At 34.9% G+C, this 23,191-nt stretch overlaps 1 protein-coding gene across 6 annotated transcripts in view; it reads left to right on the forward strand.

Moving 5' to 3' along the window:
- Als2 (alsin Rho guanine nucleotide exchange factor ALS2) overlaps positions 1-23,191 on the forward strand; it is a 73,611-nt gene that overhangs the window by 10,343 nt on the left and 40,077 nt on the right. For all 6 annotated transcript variants that reach the window (XM_076865671.2, XM_076865674.2, XM_076865675.2 and 3 more), the window contains exons 3-10: positions 1,662-1,741; positions 4,227-4,381; positions 7,577-8,514; positions 12,425-12,782; positions 15,277-15,445; positions 16,378-16,474; positions 17,585-17,662; positions 20,733-20,915. In XM_076865671.2, coding sequence (XP_076721786.2) covers positions 1,722-1,741; positions 4,227-4,381; positions 7,577-8,514; positions 12,425-12,782; positions 15,277-15,445; positions 16,378-16,474; positions 17,585-17,662; positions 20,733-20,915 — 1,998 coding nt within the window. In that variant the 5' untranslated portion in view covers positions 1,662-1,721. The remainder of the gene's footprint in view (positions 1-1,661; positions 1,742-4,226; positions 4,382-7,576; positions 8,515-12,424; positions 12,783-15,276; positions 15,446-16,377; positions 16,475-17,584; positions 17,663-20,732; positions 20,916-23,191) is intronic.

The following is a 23,191-nucleotide window of genomic DNA, read 5'->3' on the forward strand; positions in this document are numbered from 1 at the left end:
GCCCCTGGGTTAAAATTCCTAGTAAGCATCTCCCAAAATAACAAAAACAAAAAGAATAGAAAAACTATTCAAAACTCTGACACTAAGGATAAATATTGATGATTTTATTCACTTTACCAAAAAATTCTCAATATTCTTGAGGTATTTTCCATGCAGCGAATCTATTGTGAGAAGTATGATGTGCTTATGTACTTCCGCATCCTCCCAAAGGAGTTCTCTGGCTTCCGTAGGGTACTGCTGGAATTTAGCCAAAGGTATAGAACTGCTTGATCTGCAACAGATAAGCACAGATTAGATCTGGCTTCAAAATTTCACTGTACACCACGAAATGTAGATTTTATTAAAGCTAGTTACTTATGCAGAAAATGCAGTAGCACTTAATGCTTGTATTTTTTAAATCAATAACATTTATTAAATTTATTCTGATTTACTTCCTGTTTACACAGTACCCTTTATCCAACTTTGAATGATTCAAAATCTTTCTAAAATAAGCAGTAGGTAGAAAGTAATTTCCTTAAATATACAGATGGAAAACAGTAAGAATTCACAGGCAACCTGGAGTAAACAGATGGACCTTAGATTACCCCTGCCAGTATGGGCTGATTCCAGTGCACTGTGAACCATATCCTTTTCCAGGAAAAAAAAAATCACAAATTTGTGCACAGTATTTTTGTGGTCCACATATTAAAAGGCTTTATTGCTGTTATTTTCATGAGCTTTGGTAACCTTAAAAATGTAAATATCTGAATTGAAATGCTTTCAGCATTTCTTCTGCTTCTTTATTTTTCAATGTCTTAATATTTATTCAACACTTAGTTTCTAAACAGGTGGGTCATGTATTTGTACAGTGATTTAAAAAATTTTTTTAGATATTGATGGACATTTATTTTGTTCATTTATTTATATGCGGTGCTGAGAATCAAACCCAGTGCCTCACACATGCTAGGCAAGTGTTCTACCACCCAGCCACAACTACAGCCCTTGTATAGTGATTTTGATGTGGCTCTTTCCCACTAAATGGTGGATTTTAAAACAACTATTTTAAAATTCAAGCAACTTCTAGCCCTCTAGATGAGGCATATTATTAGTTTTGAATTGAGGTTGATTTGGGGAAAATACTGCTAGTTCCAATAAATGAAAAACTTCCTTTTTTAATAATGTAACTTTTTGTTCATTACTGAAATACATAAAATTATTTGAATCTAATACATTACTGAGGCGATTTTAGCAAATCTTCCTCAGTTGATATTTAAGTCTTCATATTTTCCAGAAATATTTTAAAAGTAACCTTAATATATATGTAATTTTTGAACTTAACACATTGATTTTTGGATTAAACCACCTTCTGCATAATACAAAACAAACAAAAAATCAGTTGCCTGGAGCAGTACAGTTTAACTGTAGTAGTCGTTTCTTCCTTGACATTACATTTGGCAGGTCAACAGGCATTTTTATAAGCTTGGTGGGCAGGCTCAGTCTAGATATTTGACTTTGGCAGGCAGGATGTGAAATAGTTTAAATAGTTGTGCTGTGTATTTATTGCCCAGTGAATGTACACTTGTTAGTGGGCAGCCCTCCCCCCTCCGTTTTCAAGTCTGAGGAATAAAATAGCAAAGTATTCTTAACTCTTTTTGTGTTTACCCTGTTTTTTTCCCATTTAGGTCTTGATATACTCTTTCTGAAGAGGGAATGGTTTGGTGATGGAGTGCTCCCACTGACCGATGGACTCAAAGAAGAGAAGGTAAAATCAATTCTTCCTTCTCTTCTATTGTTCTAGGAAAACAGTAAACAATTCTATGCCAGTAGCTTTTCTTCAGTTTAATTTTTTTGGTTGTTGATGGTTGTTAAGTGGGAATAGTTAGTGACATTTGTAGTTGATTGGTAAAGAGAAAATAATATTAAAATTTGACTAGTAATAAGCTTTGTTGCTAGTTTCTTATGCTTGTAAAGACACTAAATAGCTTCACTTCATCATTTTAAAGCTCTTGTAGCCATTTTTTTCTTACAAATAATTTCAAGTTTTCAGAGGTATCTTTACTAATTTTAATCAAACTTTACCCTTAGAAAACTAGTCATGGAAGATTTTTAGAAAGAAGGTTAAATTTGTGACTTTTCTTCCATAGAACCATGGTATTACACAATAATAATTTAAGGGAGTATTGTTTAGCAAAAGTAGAGAAATTCTAGGCATTCAAAAAAATTGTTCCACATATCAACTAAATTTACCCCACTAAAATTTTTAGCACCTGTGTTCTAGTAAAAAGGAAAAGGGGAAAATTGTCATTGTGGCATGTAGGAAAACTTTGTAAAGGAAAACAGAAAAGCTTAATATACACTTTTCCTAGAAGGGGTGGCAGTTAGATTATAATCATTATTTTTCAGCTGTGAGTTTTGTATTATTTGAAATAAAATCATCAAATTAGATAGAATTCTTAGGCTGGAAAATGAATGAAGCCTGAAGGATTTTACTGGCATCTGTTGTAAATTTTTCTTAAATCTAAATAATGGAAAATAGTATAGAGACTCTTGAAAAACTAGAAAAAGAACTACCATATGACCCAGAAATTCCACTACTGGGCGAATATTTCCAAAGGAAAGAAAACAAGAATATTGAAGAGATGTCTGTAACCCTGTGATTATTGCAGCTCTGTTCACAGTAGCCAAGATATGGAATCAGCCTACATACCTGTTAACAGATGAATGGATAAAGAAAATGTGGTAGATATATGCACAACAGTATATATTTAGCCATGACTGGGCACTGTGGGCATTCCTATAATCCTAGCTACTGGGAAGGCTGAGGCAGGAGGATCACAAGTTTGGGGCTAAGCTGGGCAATGTATCAAGACCCCATCTCAAAATAAAACATTAAAAAGGGCTGGGCATGTAGCTCAGTGGTAAAATAGCCCTTGGTTCAATGTTCAATCCCTAGTACTGAAAAAAAATGGAAAAAAAATTCAGCCATGAAAATTTGAAATCTTATCATTTTCAGCAACATGGAGAGAACTAGAGAACATTATGTTAAGTGAAATAAATCAGGCACAGAAAAGTAAATACCACAGGTTTTTACTTTAACATGCTGAAGCTGAAAAGTTGATTTCATAGAAGTAGAGAATAGAATAGTGATTGCCAGAGATTGGAAAGGATTTGGGGGTTATGGGGAAATGGAGAGAGAGTGGTTAATGGGGATAGTATATCACTGTAGGGAAATATGAGTGACACAATTAATTACATACTTCAAAATTTCTAGTAGAGAGAATTTTGAATGTTTCCAACATAAAGAAATGATAAATATGCCATTTACCCTGATCTGATTATCTGATCATTATACATTGTAGATGCGTATTGAAATAGTCACACTGCACCCCATAAATATGTACAATTATGTATCAATTACAAATAAAAACATTATTTTTGATACCAGGGATTGAAAAACGGGCATTTAACCACTGAGCCACATCCCCATCCCTTTTTATTTTTTTTTTTTTGAGACAGGGTCTCACTAAGTTGCTTAGGGCTAAATTGTTGAAGCTGACTCTGAACTTTCTATCCTCCTGCCTCAGCCTCCTGAAGTACTGAGATTACATGCATGTGCCACCATGCCTGGCTCAAATTATTTTAAAAACTTAAACAGAAATTATAGATTTAAACTCAGCTTAAAGTAAAATATGGATTTCTATTTCTCAGATCTTTCTCATCAAAACTTTTCATCAATTATAAACTAATTTTAAAATAAGACTTCATCTTGGGGGTACTTTATTTTTTTTAGTTTTTTTAGTTGTAGATGGTCATAATACCTTTATTTTGTTTGTTTAATTTTTTTTTTTTTAATGTGGTACTAGGGAACAAACCCAGTGGGTATGTTTTAACTTGACTATTTAAACAAGGTGTTAATTAATGTATTGAGAAGTTAGAATCTCAAAATTTTACGCTCCCAAATCATAAAATGTCCAAAAATATCCAGTTTTTTTCTTTCTGCTTAGATAGAGAGAAATAATTTGTGGGCTTAGATTATCTTCCAGCCTTTATGTAAATAGTTGTTTTTTCTTGTCTCCTATATCAAAACCAAAGCATAATGTAGGCGCTAATTAAACTTTTAGGACCCAATCATCCATGAATCCTGATAAAAGACATAATTTCATGGAAAATATTAAGACCAAAAGATACAGTTTTGAATTGTAAGAAAAAAGTATATATATTTATATATTTTCCCTAAATGTTTATAGTTCAACAGAAGCAGAAGGATCCAAAGAAAGAGGCCTGGTCCATGTCTGGCAGGCGGGATCCTTTTCTATCATACCAGAGAGATTGCCAGGCTGGGGAGGAAAGACTGTTCTTCAAGCAGCCCTTGGAGTGAAACATGGAGTTCTTTTGACTGAAGGTATTGAAAAGAATGGTTTAACAAATACTAACTAAAATGGTAATAAATACCTGAGTGTGTAAAGTCAGGTAAGAGAGTTATTGAATGTTAGGGGTTCTCAGTGAACTTTGCTGCTTATAATAGTCAACGTTTATCAAACATTTGTGTGCCAGAATTAACACTAAACATTTTCCACATTTTATCTTTGAATCTTTACCTTATGACGTGGCTGCTAGTGTTATTTACAGATAAAATGAAGGTCATAATAAATAAACTGAAGGTCAGGGAAGTTAAATAATTTCCCTTAGCATACATAGCTATTTAAAGTGTCAGAATCAGGATGGGAATTCAGTCTGATTTCAAAGCCTACTTTTTTTGTTTGTTTTGGTACTGGGGATTGAACCCAGCGGGGCTTATAACCACTGAGCCACACCCTCAGCCCTTTATATTTTTTATTTTTTGAGACAGGGTCTTGCCTAGTTTCTTAGGGCCTTGTCAAGTTGCTTAGAGCCTCGATAAGTTGCTGAGGCTGGCTTTGAACTTGTGATCCTACTACCTCAGCCTCCAGAGCCAGTGGGATTACAGGTGTGTGCCACTGTTTCTGGCCCCTCAAAGCCTAGTTTTTAAGTCACTGGACTGTATTGTATCAGTACAGTTTTTCTCAGGCATAAGTAGCAGCTCATAAGAGCACATAAAAACTTGTGCATCTAAAATAGAAACGTGCTAATGTAGAGTTGCCTTTAGTCCCCTGCCTCCAATGAGGATTGAACTCAGGGGTTCTCTACCACTAAGATACATTCTCCAGACCTTTTTATTTTTCATTTTGAGACAGGATCTTGCTAAGTTGCTAAAACTGGCCTTGAATTTCTTATCCTCCTGCCTCAGTCTCCCAAGTTCCTGGGATTATAGGTGTGAGCTTTGAGAGTTGCCTTTAATCTTGATGTCAGTTTATCAACTCAATCACGGCAAATTTGATTTGGGCCAGGATTGCCACTGATTTCACTAATTCATACATTTTGCTGTATAAACATTTATTAAATATTAAATGCTACTTTGGTATTTTCCTTCTAGGAACTAAGGGAAGATAAACTCTAGGAAATAAAGCTTAAATCTGACTTTGGAGTTCTCAAGCTCATAAAAGTAGAATACTGTTGTTTTGAATGAAAACTTGGAATATGTTCATTAAGATTTGGAAATCTTCAGTAAAAGCTGGGACAATTGAGGGATAACTTGAAATATATATAAATGTCCTATTATTGTTCGTGTTTAAAGCAGTATCCTCAAAGATGCCTACGCCCCAGAAAAAACAAAGTAAAAAAACCTCATTTCACACAATGTGAGCATATTTTAGCACAAAGATCTCTAATGTTATCCTTTTCAGGTGAGAAAATGAATGGTTCTGATTGAATGCTAAAATGATTCAAGATTCTTTGTCTCTATTAAATTTGACTATTAGCTCATAATTCATTGATGCTCCATTATGTATTTCAGGGTAAAAATAAAGTGGTGGGGAAATTACATATCCATTTATTTGCAATGTTGCTCTTGCTAGTGGAATAATGTTACTTGAAAGAGTGAGTGACTATTGTTTTGTTCCTTGGGAGAAAAGTTTAAAAAGTCTTAATCAGTGAACTTACTTTCCCATCTTCTTCTTTTTTTTTTAATACTCTTTTTAGTTATAGATGGACACAATGACTTTATTTTTTATTTTTTTTGTGGTGCTGGGGATTGAACCCAGGGCCTTGCACACGTGAGGCAAGCACTCTATCAACTGAGCTATATCCCTAGCCCTGCACAATGACTTTATTATTTATTTATTTATTTATTCTTATGTGGTACTGAGGATTGAATCTAGTGCCTCACATGTGCTAAACAAGTGCTCTGCCACTGAGCCACAACCCCAGCCCCCCATTTATTCTTTATCCAAGCATACATTTCTTAATAAAAGTTCCTATATTCCCTCTAGCCACTATTGTGTTCTTCCCTATATAGCTATTGTGATGAGTTGGCGTGTGTAGCTATATATGCCACATACAGTAGGACAGAGATAAAGTTTGCATTTTTTTCAATTATCAACTTCATTGTTGCCTTGAGGGGAAAATAGTACTGATTTCTTCATTAATCAAAAAATATGGATGTTTCTGTTCATATAGAAAACAAGGAATAGTAAATTTGATTCAATATTTTTTAAAACTTATGGTCAAGTCTTGTTACACTTGAATTTTTAGCCAGCCTGGGTCATATGTACTTGCTCCCAAACTCCTACAATATAGCAATAAAATTAAGACTTATAGCTACTTGGATACATATAAGTTATAATTTTGTGTATATGTCACTGCCTTTCATTTTAGTTCTAAAGTTAGTTAGTCATTTGTTAGTTTCGTTTGCTTTCTGCTGTTTATTTTGTTGTGACGATTTGCTTTTTAAATAAATCTTATCTTAGAAAGGCTCTTTAGTATCTAGTATACAGTATATATATATGGAACATCTAGAAATTACATATGATGTGACTTACATGTCTTGTTGATACTGGTGCTTTCTGTATAACCTAGAGGCATAAAGCCACTTTCCTAGTCTGGGTCCAAATGAATCTTTATTTTTATGCCATTGTATGATTTTCTGTTGCTCCAACTTCTAGACATTAGCAAATGTGTCTATTTTATTATCTTCTGCTTACTTTATCCTATGATTACTTTTTTCTGAGTATTTGGTATCTGCTTCTCTAGTAGACTGTTACACTAGCTAGAGTTTAGTAGTAGATTCATGCTGGGAGTTTTAGGATGGGGCTGAAGGAAAGAGTGATAATACCCTTTGACTAAAAGTAACCTGCTGCGGTTTGTAAATTCTCATTATAGTATAGAATGTTTATTTGTTAAAAGTTATGTTATTTGTTGGGGCTGGGATTGTGGCTCAGAGGAAGAGTGCTTGCCTCCCATGCGTGAGGCACTGGGTTCGATCCTCAGCACCACATAAAAAATAAAATAAAGATATTGTATCCACCTATAACTAAAAAAAAAATGTTAAAAAAAGTTATGTTATTTATTAAAAGACAAATAAGTGTGAAATACTGTGTGTTTGAATCAAATCGCTATAACTGTCCTTTGGAAAGAATTTTTAAAAATTCTGTTTTGTTAAATCTGGGGGCATAGTGCTAGAAGTTGCTGATAAAATTTTTAATTCACTAACCTTCTCTTTTTCTTTTTTTTAAACCTTCAGATGGTGAGGTCTACAGCTTTGGGACTCTTCCTTGGAGAAGTGAATCAGCAGAAATTTGTCCAGATAGTCCCATTCTAGAAAATGCCCTGGTTGGGCAACATGTTGTTACTGTGGCAACAGGGAGCTTCCACAGCGGAGCAGTGACAGAAAGTGGCGTAGTGTACATGTGGGGAGAGAATTCTGCGGGTCAGTGTGCAGTAGCTAACCAGCAGTACGTGCCAGAACCGAATCCTGTCAGCATTTCTGATTCTGAAACCAGCCCTTTGTTGGCAGTCAGGATTTTGCAGTTGGCATGTGGCGAGGAGCACACTCTGGCATTGTCAATCAGCAGAGAGATTTGGGCATGGGGTACCGGTTGTCAGTTGGGTCTCATCACCACTACCTTCCCAGTGACAAAGCCACAAAAGGTGGAACACCTTGCTGGGCGAGTAGTGCTACAAGTCGCCTGTGGTGCTTTCCACAGCCTGGCACTTGTGCAGTGCCTCCCTTCCCAGGACCTGAAGCCAGTCCCCGAGAGATGCACCCAGTGCAGCCAGCTCCTCATTACCATGACTGACAAAGAGGACCATGTGATTATCTCAGACAGTCACTGTTGCCCTTTAGGTGTGACACTGTCAGAATCCCAGGCAGAAAACCACGCCAGCTCTGCCATCAGCCCCTCTGCTGAGACCCTTGACAGTCAGGGAGAAGTGTTTGAGAACACGCCTGTAGAAGCTGGACTGCCGCTTGCCTCCGAATTGAACATTGAAAGCGCCCCCACCACAAGTGGTGATACTACTTCCTCCCAACAAAACATCGAGGGAACAACTGAAATTTCTTCTGCCAGAAACATACCATCATACCCTGACACCCAGGCAGTAAATGAATACTTGCAGAAACTGTCAGATCATTCAGTAAGGGAGGATTCAAAGAATGGTGAAAAGTCAATGCCACCTCAGGTACTTGCTAAATTTCATAGCCTAAGGGTATTATTAGAGTTGAACTGTATGCACTTTACTTTAGAAACTTGGAAATGCTAAGATTTTATGGTGTGCTTTAGTTTGTAAGTTTGACTATATTTCTATTTTATTAGGTAAGCCTAGAGAAAAGAACCTGTATTAATTAAAAATCACTGTGCTTACGTTCTGACTCTTTATCATGTTGAAAAATGTCTTGCTGGGCTTATTTTGGAAGTAGCACCCTCCTTTTTTTTTTCCCCCTCATTAGTGACCCCCCAGCATGGCTAAGGTACTGAATTTTGGTGGATCCCTGAATAGTTTAGTCTAATATAATCACATATGCACAGAATGTTCTGAGTTCTGTTTTGGAAAATCCTTTACTTCCTAACAGGGAAGGTCGCAGGGTGGCAGATCCTTTAGTTGTAGGCAGAAAGACACTGAAAGGCATTCTGTTGTGTTTTTATCAGTTTTTATTAGTTATAGCTGTGGTCCTTACTGAACTTTATTTGGTTGGGAGGTAATGTTTTCTTATCTTGTTAAAACCATTCTCATTTTTAATACTTGTGGCAAGATGAACAAAAGGTTTTACCTGTACCTTGCAATAAAGTTTGAGTCTCCCTGCTTAAAACTAATTTTTCTAAAAGGATAATTTCTGCTTTTTACTTAGGTGTAGCCTTTTGATTTTGCTTTTACCAAAACCCTAAAATTAAGAAACTAAAATTAACAAAACATCTAGTCATAGAAGATCTGCCATGTGGTGTTTTTTTCATGCTTTAAAAACCATACAGTCTCTTGATTCTTTATTGCTATTGTTACTCTGTCAGAATGAGAGCATGGAGGTATTTTTAGAAATAATCTTTATTTCACAATCCATTCATGAAACTATGTTGATATTTCATTTGTAAAAAGTTAATAATAGCTGGGTTTTTTCAACTTTTATTTGGCACTTTTAAATTTCTTTTTTAGTTAGACAGGACAATAGAATCTATTTTGATATATTTATACAAACATGGAATATATCTTTTTCTAATTAGGATCCCAGTCTTGTGGATGTATAGGTAAGATTCACTGTGGTATATTCGTACATGTACATAGGAAAGTTATGTCAGATTCATTTCACTGTCTTTCCTATTCCTATCCCCCTTCCTTTTTCTACATTCCCCTTTGTCTAATCTGCTAAGCTTCTATTCCCTCCAACCCTTGTTGTGGGTTAGCATCCACATATTAAAGAGAACATTCAACCTTTGGTTTTATGGGGATTGGCTTATTTCACTTAGCTGATAGTCTCCAGATCCATTCATTTACTGGTGTATATCATAAAGTCATTCTTCTTTATGGCTGAGTAATATTCCAATGTGTATATATGCCACAGTTTCTTCATCCATTCATCTGTTGGTGGGTATCTAATAATAGCTGTTTTCTAATATTAATTCTAGTCCCAGCTACTCAAGAGGCTGAGGTAGGAGGATTGCAAGTTTGAGGCTATCCTGGGCAATTTAGCAAGGTGACCTTGTGTAAAATTAAAATAAAAATGGCCGGAAGGCTGTAGCTCAGTGGTAGAGTGCTTGCTTAGCATGTGTGAGGCTGTGAGTTCAATTACCAGTATTGCCAAAAACAAAACAAAAACCAAAAGAACATTCTTAGACTGCACATGCTTATAAAAAAAAGTGTGATTAAAAAAAAAGTCATTCCTTTAATTTACTAAAGTTTGGTTTGTTGTATATAGGTTATTTAATTATTAAATTGCCATCAATGAAATTGCATTTTACTTTAGACTTCTTTTGTTAAATATTGAAAGTTTTTGTCACTTGTGCTAGTTTTGGCAATGTGTGTTCCTATTAAGTTTAATTCATTCTTCATAAACAGCATTTCAGTCATATATTCAACTCAGAAATTGAGGTTTGGGACAAGATTTTTCTCCTCTGGCCAGATATAACTGAAAGTGTTTCCCATTTATGTGAAATAAACCAAAATGTTATTGGTTGACCAGTACTCCTAAAATTGTCTTTCATCAAAATTGCTGGTTTTGTATTTTTTCTGTCTTGTTTTTGTTTTATTTATTCACTTACTGTATTCTCCAATGTAATTAAATAGAAAGACTGAATTAGAATAATTTAATGTTTATATAAGGTACAGATATTTTGTTTATTTGTTTTTCATGTATGTTTTCTTTGGCAGTGCTGAGGATTGAACCCAGGACCTAATATACACTAGGCAATTGCTGTAACTCAGGACCACACCCCCAGTCCAATAGATAGCGTTTTGTTACTTTTCCACTATCTAGTGGTAAGAACACCTTAATAGCCACCCCTAAGTATATCACTACTTCCTTAATGAACCTTCATAAAGGGTGGAATATTGAGGTTGGTTCTTCTGAGCAAATTATGAGGTTAAAAAAAAAAATACACACACACACACACACACACACACACACATTTGTATCAGAGATTAAACCCAGTGATGCTTACCCACCGAGCCACATCCCCAGCCTTTTTTTGTAGTTTATTAGAGGTAGGATTTCAATGAGTTGCTTAGGGCCTCACTAAGTTGCTGAGACTGGGTTTGAATTTATGATCCTCCTGCCTCAGCCTCCCAAATTGTGGAATTACAGGCATGCACCACATGCCCAGCTAAGTTATGAGAATTCTATTACCAAAGAAATAACAGGGTTTTTTTTTATCTTTCGTTTCATGTGATTGGTATATTTTTTATTTCATTGACTTATTATAGACTACTTACTTTGTGTAGAAATAGCTCTCCTGAATTTAATATTTAATTCAATAAAACATATTGAGTACCTGCTATACTTCAGAAACTATACCAGGAACCAGGAATTATTTAAGAAAATCAGAAGCCAAAGTGAAGTACTATATATATTTTATTTTGTTGTTTTGGTTTGGTTTGGTGGTAGGGATTGAACCTTGGGCACTTGGGCTGAGCATGCATTCTGCTGCTGAGCTACACCCCCCAGCCCTGGTTTGTTTTTTAATTCAGGACAAATTAAGGAATGTGTGGCTATCCTTTGGGATCTTAGGGTAGAATAAGAAATGATTTTTTTTTCATTATAATTAAGCTTATATGCCAAAAAGCTTTTTTTGTGTTAACTAGGTATATTTAATGACTCTTCTTTTTAGTGAACAATGGTATTTATTAGCTTAGAGTAAGTTTCAGCTCATTTTTTTACTAAGATAGTAGAAAACTTTGGTTTGACTTTTTAATATATCTGTGAATCACATTAAGGACATTGGTTCCAGGTGTTTAATTATTAACGTATCATTTTCGCTCTCTATGGTAACAAGAGCAAAGGTAATCCCGCAACTTGTCTAGCTACTGGGTCATGGAAAATAACTCATTGATAAAGAAGCAGAAAGCCTTAACATAATTCTGAGGATGTTAGATCAGAGACCTAACTTATTTTTCTGTTTCTATATCCCATATCTAAATTTCCATTTATAAAATGTTCTTAAAATCTAATTTTTTCTGCTATTTTTGCGTAGCAATCTGCAAGTTTTCCTAAAAGTGATCAGTAGTAAACCTTGGATTTTTTTCCACCTTATATCCAGGGCTGTGTCAGTGTACCTTATATTAAAGCCAATGTTTTTTGTATCTTTCCTTCTCCTCTCCTCTTTTCCTTTGCTTGATTTTATGAAAATAGTGAGAGCTTATTTTAAAATGTCATGAAAAAACACAACACCCAGGCAGAAGGAAGTACTTCAGATAAGAAACTGTATTTTGAGTCCATCTAATATGTTAACTGTGATCAAGAGGGGATAGTTTTAAGTTGGAGATGAAGACTTCTCTTGTTTAAAATTTTTATATGCAAATAGTGATGGCTAAATTGTCTTTATTGATTATCTGTCTTATAAGGGATTATATTTTTATGTTCTTTTTTTATGTGTGTATATTTTAGCCTCTTGTAGAAGAAGCAGTTCCTAATCTTCACAGCCCACCAACCACAAGCACCTCAGCCCTCAACAGCCTGGTGGTCTCTTGTGCATCTGCTGTTGGTGTGAGAGTGGCTGCTACCTATGAGGCTGGGGCCTTGTCTCTTAAGAAAGTTATGAACTTTTATAGTACAGCCCCTTGTGAAACTGGAGCGCAGGCAGGCAGTAGTTCCATAGGCCCAGAAGGTTTGAAAGACAGCAGAGAAGAACAGGTTAAACAGGAGTCAATGCAAGGAAAGAAAAGTTCAAGTCTTGTGGATATCAGGGAAGAAGAATCAGAGGGAGGCAGTCGAAGACTCTCCCTCCCTGGATTACTGTCACAAGGTAAGGAAATAACCAGCTTTGTGAACTGACTTCTGGTGAACTGTAGATGCTATCAGTACTGTATGCTATATTATAATAAATTAGGTTTTCTGATTATGGAGCTGACATACTTAAAACTTTATATAGTTTTATTAAAATGGTGGCTTTAAAAAAAGGGTCACATATATGCTTTGCTTTAGAAATAACTATAGAACATAATTTTTTCTTGATGTCTGCTTCTGCTTATGAACCTTGTTATGAATCTTATTTGTTCTGGAATGTGGCAGTAGCCTTATTTCTTTATTGGGACCTCTACTCTAAATCAATGAGTTTGTAGATAAGAGCATTGGGTAAGTGAATTTTTAAGCTTCAATAAGAGAAAACTTCATTTCTGTAACCATTAGTAATGTGGTTACAGAGTATTTAGAATATTACACAGTTGGGGTTCTTTTGCATTTTCGAATCAGTTTTGTAATCTCAGCCAAGTAGACTTTTGCTTCCTTGAAATGGTCTGCAGACCAATAGCATTAGCATTATCTGGGAACTTGGTAGAAAGGAAGAATCTCAGACTTCTCCCCAAACTTACTGAATCAAAACATGCATTATAACAAGGTACTGAGGTGATTAGTGTGAATTAGTATTTGAAAAGTATGAGGTCAGACCAGAAGTTGTCAAATTTTTTCAGTAAAGAGCCAAAGAGAAATATGATTTGTAGGTTACACAGTCTGTGATAACTGCTCAACTATGCTGTTGTAACATAAATGCTACTGCAGACAGTCTATAAATGAATGAAGTGCGTGTTTCAATAAAACTTTATTTATAAAGACAGTGGGCCTTATTTGATCTATGATCTATAATTTACCAACCCCTAATTTATACCATTTTGTATAGAGCTCCAAAATTAGAAATCCTAGCCTGACTAAAATTTACCTCTTTTGGCCCTGTTCCCTACATTTGATCTATTTCCCACAGTTTCTTGTGCCACTGTGTACTTTTCTTATCCGATCTCCTGATTCTCATTGCCACTAGATTTTTATATATGATATATATGTGACATATAAGAAAGCCCTTGGGTTCTGTTAAGTCTGAAGGAGAATTAAAATTTTTTCATCTTAAATGTCCTTTAGCTTTTTAAGTATACATAATTTTGAGATCTCTTTGACCCACAGATGTGGAATATTCATTTTGTTATGTCACTAACACACTAACATGCAAAGGTCAAATTTTACTTAGTAATCTAAAGTATACCTAGAAAAATTTTATTTTTCTTCTCTTTAAAAATTATCTGTGGAGCTGGGTGCGATGGCGCATGCCGATAATCCCAGCAACTCAGGAAGCTGAGGCAGGAGGATCACAAGGGCAAGACCAGCCTCAGTAATTAAGTGAGGCCTTAAGCAACTTTTGAAGCAAGACACTGTCTCAAAATCAAAAATGTAAAGGTCTGGGGATGTGGCTCATTGGTTAAGCGTCCCTGGGTTCAATAAAAGAGGAATAGGAAGAAAGCAAGAGAAAGGACAGTGTGAACGCTCATCCTGATATTACTGACTTTGAAGATGGACAGAGAGGGTGCCTCAGGGTTCAATGCCCAGTACCAAAAAAAAAAAAAAAAAAAAAAATCTGCAGAACATCTTTGAAGAAGCTTCAAGTAGTTTATTTGGGTCTCTATGCTTACAAATTGTACATTAACCAGAAAAGAATGTAAGAAATGATGATCACTTTGTGGTGGCCCACAAGTTAATGACTAAGTTCATGAGTGAATAGGTCTGCACTTAGTGACATTTTGATGATTTTCTTCAAAATTTATCTTGCAACCACATTGGTATATAAGATTTACATAGTATGGTGTATGTTTGTTATAATTTTGAATACTACAAAGATGGCAGCATCCTTTCAAAAGATTATTTCTCTATAAAATAATTTGAAATATACAGGCAAAATGCAAAAGCTTTTAATACTAACATTTTATAAGCCTTTTTCTACTATACAAGTTTTGAAATTTTTTATCTAATAAGTCCTTTAGGGGACTGGGGCTGTAGCTCAGTGGAAGTGCACTTGCCCCACATGTGTGAGGCACTGGGTTCAAAATTCTCAGCACTTCAAAATAAGTAAGTAAGTAAGTAAGTAAATCCTTTATTACAAATGTACATGACTATTAAATCCCCCTTTTTTCAGAGAACCTATCAAAATATGCTTAAAAATACCATGTTAATGTATTTATTTGAAAAATTCTCAATTTTTAATCCCCTAGGATTATCGGCATGCACCACCACCCAGCTCCACAGATAATTTTTAAAGAGAGAGAGGAAAAATAAAATTTTTCTAGGTATGCTTTAGATTACTAAGTAAAATTTGACCTTAGCATGGAAGTGTGTTAGTGACGTGGCAAAATAAATATTCCACATCTGTGGGTCAAAGAGATCTCAAAATTATGTATACTTAAATTATGATACTCTATGAAAACTGTATCTTTTCCCTGGCTCTCTGCTCCTTTATCTTATCTCTGGTTTCTTTTTAGTTTCCCCCAGGCTCTTAAGAAAAGCTGCACGGGTGAAAACCAGGACAGTGGTTCTGACTCCCACATATAGTGGAGAAGCAGATGCCCTTCTGCCTTCTCTGAGAACAGAGGTGTGGACCTGGGGGAAAGGAAAGGAAGGGCAGTTGGGGCATGGCGATGTTCTGCCTAGGTAAGTGCAACAAGCATTTACTGATAAAAGTTGGATTAAACAAATAACTGCCCGAGTATGAAGGTCTCTACATGTCCATTTCCTCTTAGAGGAAATCCGATCCCTCTAGATCCAGGTTATAATGCACCATTAACTCTGCTAAAAAACAAAACAAACAAACAAACAAACAAAAAAAAAATTGTCACTTTAGCCTTGAATTTGCTCCTAATAATAAGGACTTAAGTATTCATGGTATACTTTTCCATGTCTCCTTTGATGTATGTTGATCTTGGAATTAAAAAAAAAGCAATGTTAAAGATAAGATGAAATTTCATTGCATCATTTGAATAGTTAAATTTTTTAACTTATGCAGTAATACCAAGGTTATTTTATCCAAAAGATATCTCTCTGCCACTGTCAAAATAACTATAACTGAAACACTAAACTATGTGTACATCAGGGAAAAACTATCATTATGTTTAATGTAAGTATAGAAATGTTTAATATAAGTATAGAAATACTTATATTAAAAAGTATATATTTGTGAAGCTTGAAGATGTGTAAATGGAATGTTTGTCTAAAACAATGGGTTGATATAAATGTCTGTTCTTAGCAGAGTGAAGGATACTATGAAATTAAAAAAAAAAATTTTAACTCATCCACTTCTTTAGTTATATTCTACTGTGTCCTTAGTATACCCTCTGTTATAATGAATCACTTGTAGTTCTGTGGTTCTTAAAAAGATTCTGACTTATGGGGGTTCATTAGTGTTCAATAGAAAAAATTGAATTAAAAACCTAAAATTATTTATAAAATTTGGAGTAGTGTGAACATATATGTATTATTGTTATTTTAATATTCATTTTTACTGAAAAGCCCCTATAATTTGAGCAAGATCATAATTCTTGCTGAGAATACATTGATTTTGTAATGTGTGTGTGTTTATCTTTAAGGCTTCAGCCATTGTGTGTAAAGTGTCTGGATGGTAAAGAAGTGATCCACCTGGAGGCAGGTGGTTACCATTCTCTTGCACTTACTGCCAAATCCCAGGTAAAATGCTGATCTTATTTCCGTTCCACATAAAGCAAATATGGTTTATTAAGTACCTGCTCTGTCAGGCAAAAATGTCACATCTCATTTAAACTTTTGAATGTGTTACATGGTGTTATTTCCATTTTACACAGGAAGAAAGTAAGCTAAGAGAAATTTTGTAGCTTAAGATATTCTTAAATTACAAATGCCAGATAGTAGAGCTTGCATTTAGCACTGGTCTATCTTACCAAGAAGCTTTATTTATTTAATGTTGTTTTATATTGTTGATATGTTCTTTGATGAAGAAAATCCATAGTAATTCACAAAAAAGGGCATTTTTCTTTTGAAATCATGGGACCTGAAAGTGATTTCTGACATTATAAACCTTTCTAAGAAAATAAGTTGTTTTAAGTTATTCTTAAATATATTCAGATAATGGCTTCTTCACCAATTCTCTTATCTTTTTAAGAAGCCAGTGAAGGACTCTAGCTACCCTCCGCCCCCCTTCCTAGTTTGAAAGGAGTAGGATTTATTCAAATGAGAAGAAAAGAGAACTCTCACAGGGCAAGAGGGAATCTGATAGCAGGTTGCCCTAAACTCTTTAAATATTTGATTTTTATTTTAGATTTCACATACCTAACAATTTCTGAAAGAATATATGTTCTCAAAACACACTAGTAATTGTCTTTAAGTGGCTAGTTCATCAATGTTTTCCTTTTTTGAACTATCACCACAGTCTTGTACAAGGACCATGAATTATTTTCATGTTCACTATAAACAGAAACCATTTTCATTTAACATAATCTTTGTGATCCAGTTTTCAGCTGTCTCTGGTAAAACACGGATACTTTTGTTTTTCCTATAGTGACCCTGAGCTTCATATACCAAAAGCTTTCTGGTCATTCCATAGTTTCCCTTCTACAGAGCATTTACCTTTATTTTTTTTATCACTTTCTTTGCAAGTAACTTCTAATGTTACTTTAAAATACCTGTTATTTTAAAGAGTGAACGAATAATATGAGTAATTATGCATGATTATTGATATATATTAATGATTTGAAAAGTTCAAAATTGACATGCAAGATCAGATTCACAACTCTTATCTCCATTCTTTTGCTTTTCTGGTAGGTTTACTCGTGGGGTAGCAATACCTTTGGTCAACTTGGGCATTCTGATTTTCCAACAACAGTTCCTCGGCTTGCAAAGGTACTTTTCTGAGCTTGATAACAATTTACTCATACTTCTAAATTATAATACTTTCATGTTTGTTATTTCTAATTGCCAAAAAATTAGGGGAATTTTATATTTGTAGCCTAATATTGTTTTGATCCTTAAATTTTTTTTTTCTAGTAACACGAAGCCACTTCTTTTCAAGCTAAATATGCTTTTTAAATATGTTTTATTTGGGCATGGTGGAACATGCCTATAATCCCAGGTATTCTGGCGGCTGAGGCTGAAGGATCACAAATTTGAGGCCAGTCTTGGCAACTCTATGAAACTCTTAACTCAAAAAACAAATAAAAAACCAAAAAGAGCTGGGGATGTAGTTTAATGGAAGAACACTTTCCTAGTATGTATAAGACCCTGGATTCAAGTACTCCCTACTAAATGTGTTAGTTTTAATTTCTTAACCATAACTGTTCACTGAATATTTATAGTTCTTTTGTCTTTTTTAAGGCAAAAAAATCAAAAAGTGAAAGTTCTTTTTTATTTTGTATTTTTCTAGAAATCGGAACCGGGGGTGCTTTACCACTAGCTACCTCTCCTGTCTTTTTTATTTTTTAATTTGAAACAGAATCTTGCTAAATTGCTGAGGGTCTCACTAAATTGTTGAAGCTGGTCTCGAACTTGAAATTTTCCGGCCTCATCCTCCTCAAATTACTGTGATTGCAGGCATGTGCCACCATGCCTGACTAAAAGTACTTTCTTTTAAAACAAATGTTAGGACTGTGATATTTTCTGAGCTTTATTCGTAAAATGTCTACTTTTTGACTTCCCACTTCAATTTGACTTTTTCATATAACATTTTGTGGTGTTGTGTGTGTTTTGTAACATACTTAGCAGTAAAATCCTTTTGAAAGCCTTTTCAGTTTCTGTAATAAAACTAAAAAGTATAGGTCACTTTTATGAATGGTTTTTATTATATATTGTTGTTAAGAGCTTGGTAGCTTCTAGTTCCTTTTATGTAAATCTGGAATAGTGTTTTTCAGCCTTTTTTAACACTCAGAAGAAATATCAAATTCTCATTAATAATATTAGTTTCTTTTACAAGGGTTTTGGTTTTTTGGTTGGGGGCAAGGTAGGGTGCATGGGATATGGATCTCATTTCTTTATGCATTTTGATTCTGGTGTCTGAAGGCATCCTCTTTCTATTGACAGTGATAGAAAATAAAAAAAGGATAGTTAGCTCAATTTTAGGAACATGATTCAAATTTAAACTATAGTTAATAAATATTCCAATAATTCATATATGCAATGTTTACCATGTATCCATCACTAAGACTTTTCCATATTGCCTTTTCTTTCAATGAACTTAATTTTACTTGGAAGTAAAGATAATAAAGCATCAGAGAATAGATAGTCTAGTTTAATCTTAAATATTTTCAGTATGTGACATTATAGTAGTAAGCCATCCAGTTTCTGTTATCACAAAAATATAGCAAATTGTTGTTTCTTTTTTTAAAATTTAAATAAAATAGAAAATATACTTATTCACACTAAGGAAAGTTTCAAAGTATAGCATTAGAGACCCTAGAAATCAAACATTCGTTTAACATTTTTAGAGTCAGAGAAGAATAGAATTTGTTATTCAGTTTCATAATTCTTTAACTGTATATGTAAAAGTTATAGCATCACCTTTTTATTTTTTTAATTTGGGGAAGGGTAAACATGAATTTTGAAGTGATTCCAGTCAGTCTGAGAAAATTAAAAGTAAAGACAGTAAGATTTGAATTAGTTTTGATTAGAGACTGAGATGATGTGTTTTTTCTTCCTATTAAAATCTCCGTTCATTCTTTGCTGACCCACCCAGAAGTCAGGTAACTGAATGGCTTGAATGGCTTGAAAAGCGGAAAAGGATAGGTATGAAGTTGTGGAGATACGCATGCACCTCCATCACCACTTGCACAGTCACCTTGTGCTTGGAGCCTATCTAGACAGGAAGGATCTAATGGATTAGGATTTTAGTTAGTTTTTGCTTTTGGTTTTGTTCGTTGTTTTTTTTTTTTGTTTATCAGCTCAGGAATCAGACTGAAGCTGTATAGACACAGAAGATCAACAGATTGGTTTGTTTGTTTTTTTTTTTTAATCAGGATTGGAGTCAAGGCTAAAGCTGGGTCTAGAGGTTTAGAGAAGTAGTTCTGCAGCAGTACACTTCAAATTAATTTATGACGAATTTGATATGTAAAACAGATCATGATGGAACCACCTTAGTTGAAGGTTTGTGGGAATTCCCTGGCACCGGTCTTTCCATGGTAGTTCCTGAATCATTAGGCAGAACCTCAGCTTTGAAAATCATTGGTTTAATTAATGGTCCTCAAGCTTTTGCACATGTCAGAATTACCCAGAGGGATTGTTAAAACAGAATTTTGGATGCCACCCTCAGTAACTCTGGGGCCAGAGAATTTGCATTTCTAACCATTGCCAGGTGATTGTTGCTGCTGCAGCAGCTACAACAAAGACCACTCTTTGAAAACTACTGGTCTAGGTTCACACAGATGAGCTTCTAGGGGTCCTGCCTATTTCAACATCCTGGGATTTGGCATAGTGAATTCATATCAGAAAGGTAGTAAATTACAAGTGGGAAACTGCATTTTAGCACCCAAGATTTAATTAGAAAGAAGTGAATATAGCCTTAATTTTTTTTTTCTTTTTACCTTGATATTTCTGCACACAACTAAATGTGGATGGACAAAGGTGTATTTTAGCTGTGGGGCTCCAGACATTTCTGGGCCTCTTGATTGTAACACAGATTATTCCTGGGGCTTCTAAAAAATAACTCAAAAAATTAGATCTGCAGTTTTTCCTTTTTAGATACCAGTTTTTGGATTTTTTATAAAAATAATCCAGTTCTAAATGAAAAGGCTAAACATGGGATTTCTTTCTACTTCTTTATCTGTTCTGCATTTGATTGCACACTTTGCTGAGTGAGTTTTGCCCTCTGAGATATGGCTGACTTTGTGCCATGCCTGCTTTAGTAACCTAACATTTAAGTTCTCTGCATCTGAGGTTCTCTGTGATTATCTTCATCTCAGACAGTATGTTTCGATCATTTTAGGTAAATGGTGAAAATGGAGTCTGGAGTGTAGCTGCGGGCCAGGATTATTCCCTGTTTTTATTGGATACAGAAGACTTCCAGCCTGGGTTGTATTACAGTGGCCGGCAGGACCCTGAAGAAGGTGACAGCCTTCCAGAGAATCCCAGTGGTACTAAGACTCCAGTACTTCTCTCCTGTAGTAAGGTGAACAGTAATTGGATCTTAGGCCCACATTCTGTAACACGAGAAGTCTTTGATTCCGTTTTTAATTGTATGTATGCCTATTATTATAAAATAGCAGTGCATGCATGTTACTGTGTAATTTACTTGTTTTGTGTATTGTCTATCCTTACTATGGTGTGAGATTCATGAGGGAAGGGATTTAGGCTTTTATTCACTGCTGTATCCTCATAGTACATACTTTTTAAAAAAAATCTTTCCATATTCCTTTATTGGTACATTATAGTTATACATAAAGATTCCCATCTCATTATATATTGTACATGTACACAATGTAACAATAGAGTTTGGCCAGCATCGCTCCCCAGCACTTCTTCCCTTCCTACCCTCCTCCCACCTCCTGGTCCCTTTCCTGTACTGATCTTTTGGTTTTCATGAGATATCCCCACCCCCCACCTTTCTTTACTTTTTCCCTCTCTAGCTTCCACATAAGAGAAAAACATATGATTCTTGACCTTATGAGTCTGGCTTATTTCACTTAACATAATAGTCTCAAGTTCCATCCATTTTCCTGCAAATGACATGATTTCATTTTTCTTTATGGCTGACTAAAACTCCATTTTGTGTATATACTGCATTTTCTTTAAATAAATTCATCCATTGATAAACAGCTAGACAGGTTCCGTATTTTGGTTATTGTGAATTGTGTTGATATAAACATGGGAGTGCATGTATCACTGTAGTAAGAGGACTTTGATTCTTTAGATAAATATCTTTTGCTTAAATATCTTTAGGATAAATATCAAGCTGGGTCTTATGATGATTCCTTACCTAGTCTTTTGAGGAACTTCCATACTGATTTCCATAATGGTTATACTAATTTATAGTCTCACCAATAGTGTGAAAGTGTTCCTTTTTCTCTATATCTTTCTCAACATTTATTGTTATTTGTATTTTTGATGACTGTCATTCTGACTGGTTGGGATAAAATCTCTGAAGATTTGCCAGGCGTACACCTGTAATTCGAGTGGCTTGGGAGGCTGAGACAGGAAGGTTGCTGGTTCAAAGCCGGCCTCAGCAATGGTGAGGCACTAAGCAACTCAGTGAGATCCTGTCTCTAAATATAAACTACAAAATAGGGCTAGGGATGTGGCCCCTGAGTTCAATCCCTGGTAAACTTCCCCACAGCCCCCTGCAAAAAGAAATCTCTAAAGTTTTAATTTGTATTTTACCATGTTGTTGAACATTTTTAGGGGTCCTATTGAGAAAGCTGTTGCCTGTGCCTAATTGCCAGTATTGACCCTACGTTTTCCGGGAGTTGCATATTTTCTGGTATAATTCCTAGAGCTTTGACCCATTTTGAATTAACTTTTGTGCTGGGTGAGAAATAAGGATCTAGTTTCATTCTTCTACCTGTGGATAACCAGTTTTTCCAGCACCATTTTCTCCAATGTATATTTTGGGCACCTTTTCAGAATCATATGACTGTAGATGTGTGGGTTTGTTTCTGTGTCTTCTATTCTGTCCATTGATCTCTTTTATGCAGTACCATGCAGTTTTTGTTACAATAGTTGTGTAGTATGATTTAAACTCAGGTGTTGTGATGCCTCCAGCATTGCTTTTGGGGCTTAGAATTATTCTGGCTAGGGGCTGGGGTTGTGTGGCTCAGTGGTAAATTGCTTGCCTAGCATATGTGAGGCACTGGGTTCCATCCTCAGCACCACATATAAATAAATAAAATAAAGGTATTGTATCTACCTACAACTAAAAAAAAAAAAAAAAAAAAAAATTGCTTTTGCTTTTCTGGGTCTTTCATTCTTCCAAATAAATTTTAGAACTGTTTTTTCTAGTTCTGTGAAGAATGTCATTGATATTTTGATGGGGATTACATTGCATCTATATATTGCTTTTGGTATTATGGACAGTTTAGCAATATAAATTCTGCCTATCCATGAACATAGGAGGTCTTTCCGTTTTCTGAGGTCTTCAATTTTTTTCTTCAGTGTTCTGTAGTTTTTGTTATAGAGGTTTTTCACCTCCTTGGTTAGATTTATTTCTAGGGTGTTCTTTTGTTTGTGTTTGTGTTTTTTTTGTTTTTTTTTTAGGCTATTGTGAATGGAATTGTTTTTCTGATTTCTTTGTCAGCAGATTCATTGTTGTTCTATGGGAAAACTTGGTTTTTGTATGTTGATTTTATAACCTGTTACTTTGCTAAATTTGTTTATTAGCTCTAGCAGTCTTTTGGTGGAGTTTTTAGATTTCCTATGCATAGTATCATGTCATCTGCAAACAGTGACAGT

The sequence above is a fragment of the Callospermophilus lateralis genome, chromosome 9 (genome assembly GCF_048772815.1).
Source record: "Callospermophilus lateralis isolate mCalLat2 chromosome 9, mCalLat2.hap1, whole genome shotgun sequence".
NCBI classification, from domain to species: Eukaryota; Metazoa; Chordata; class Mammalia; order Rodentia; family Sciuridae; genus Callospermophilus; species Callospermophilus lateralis.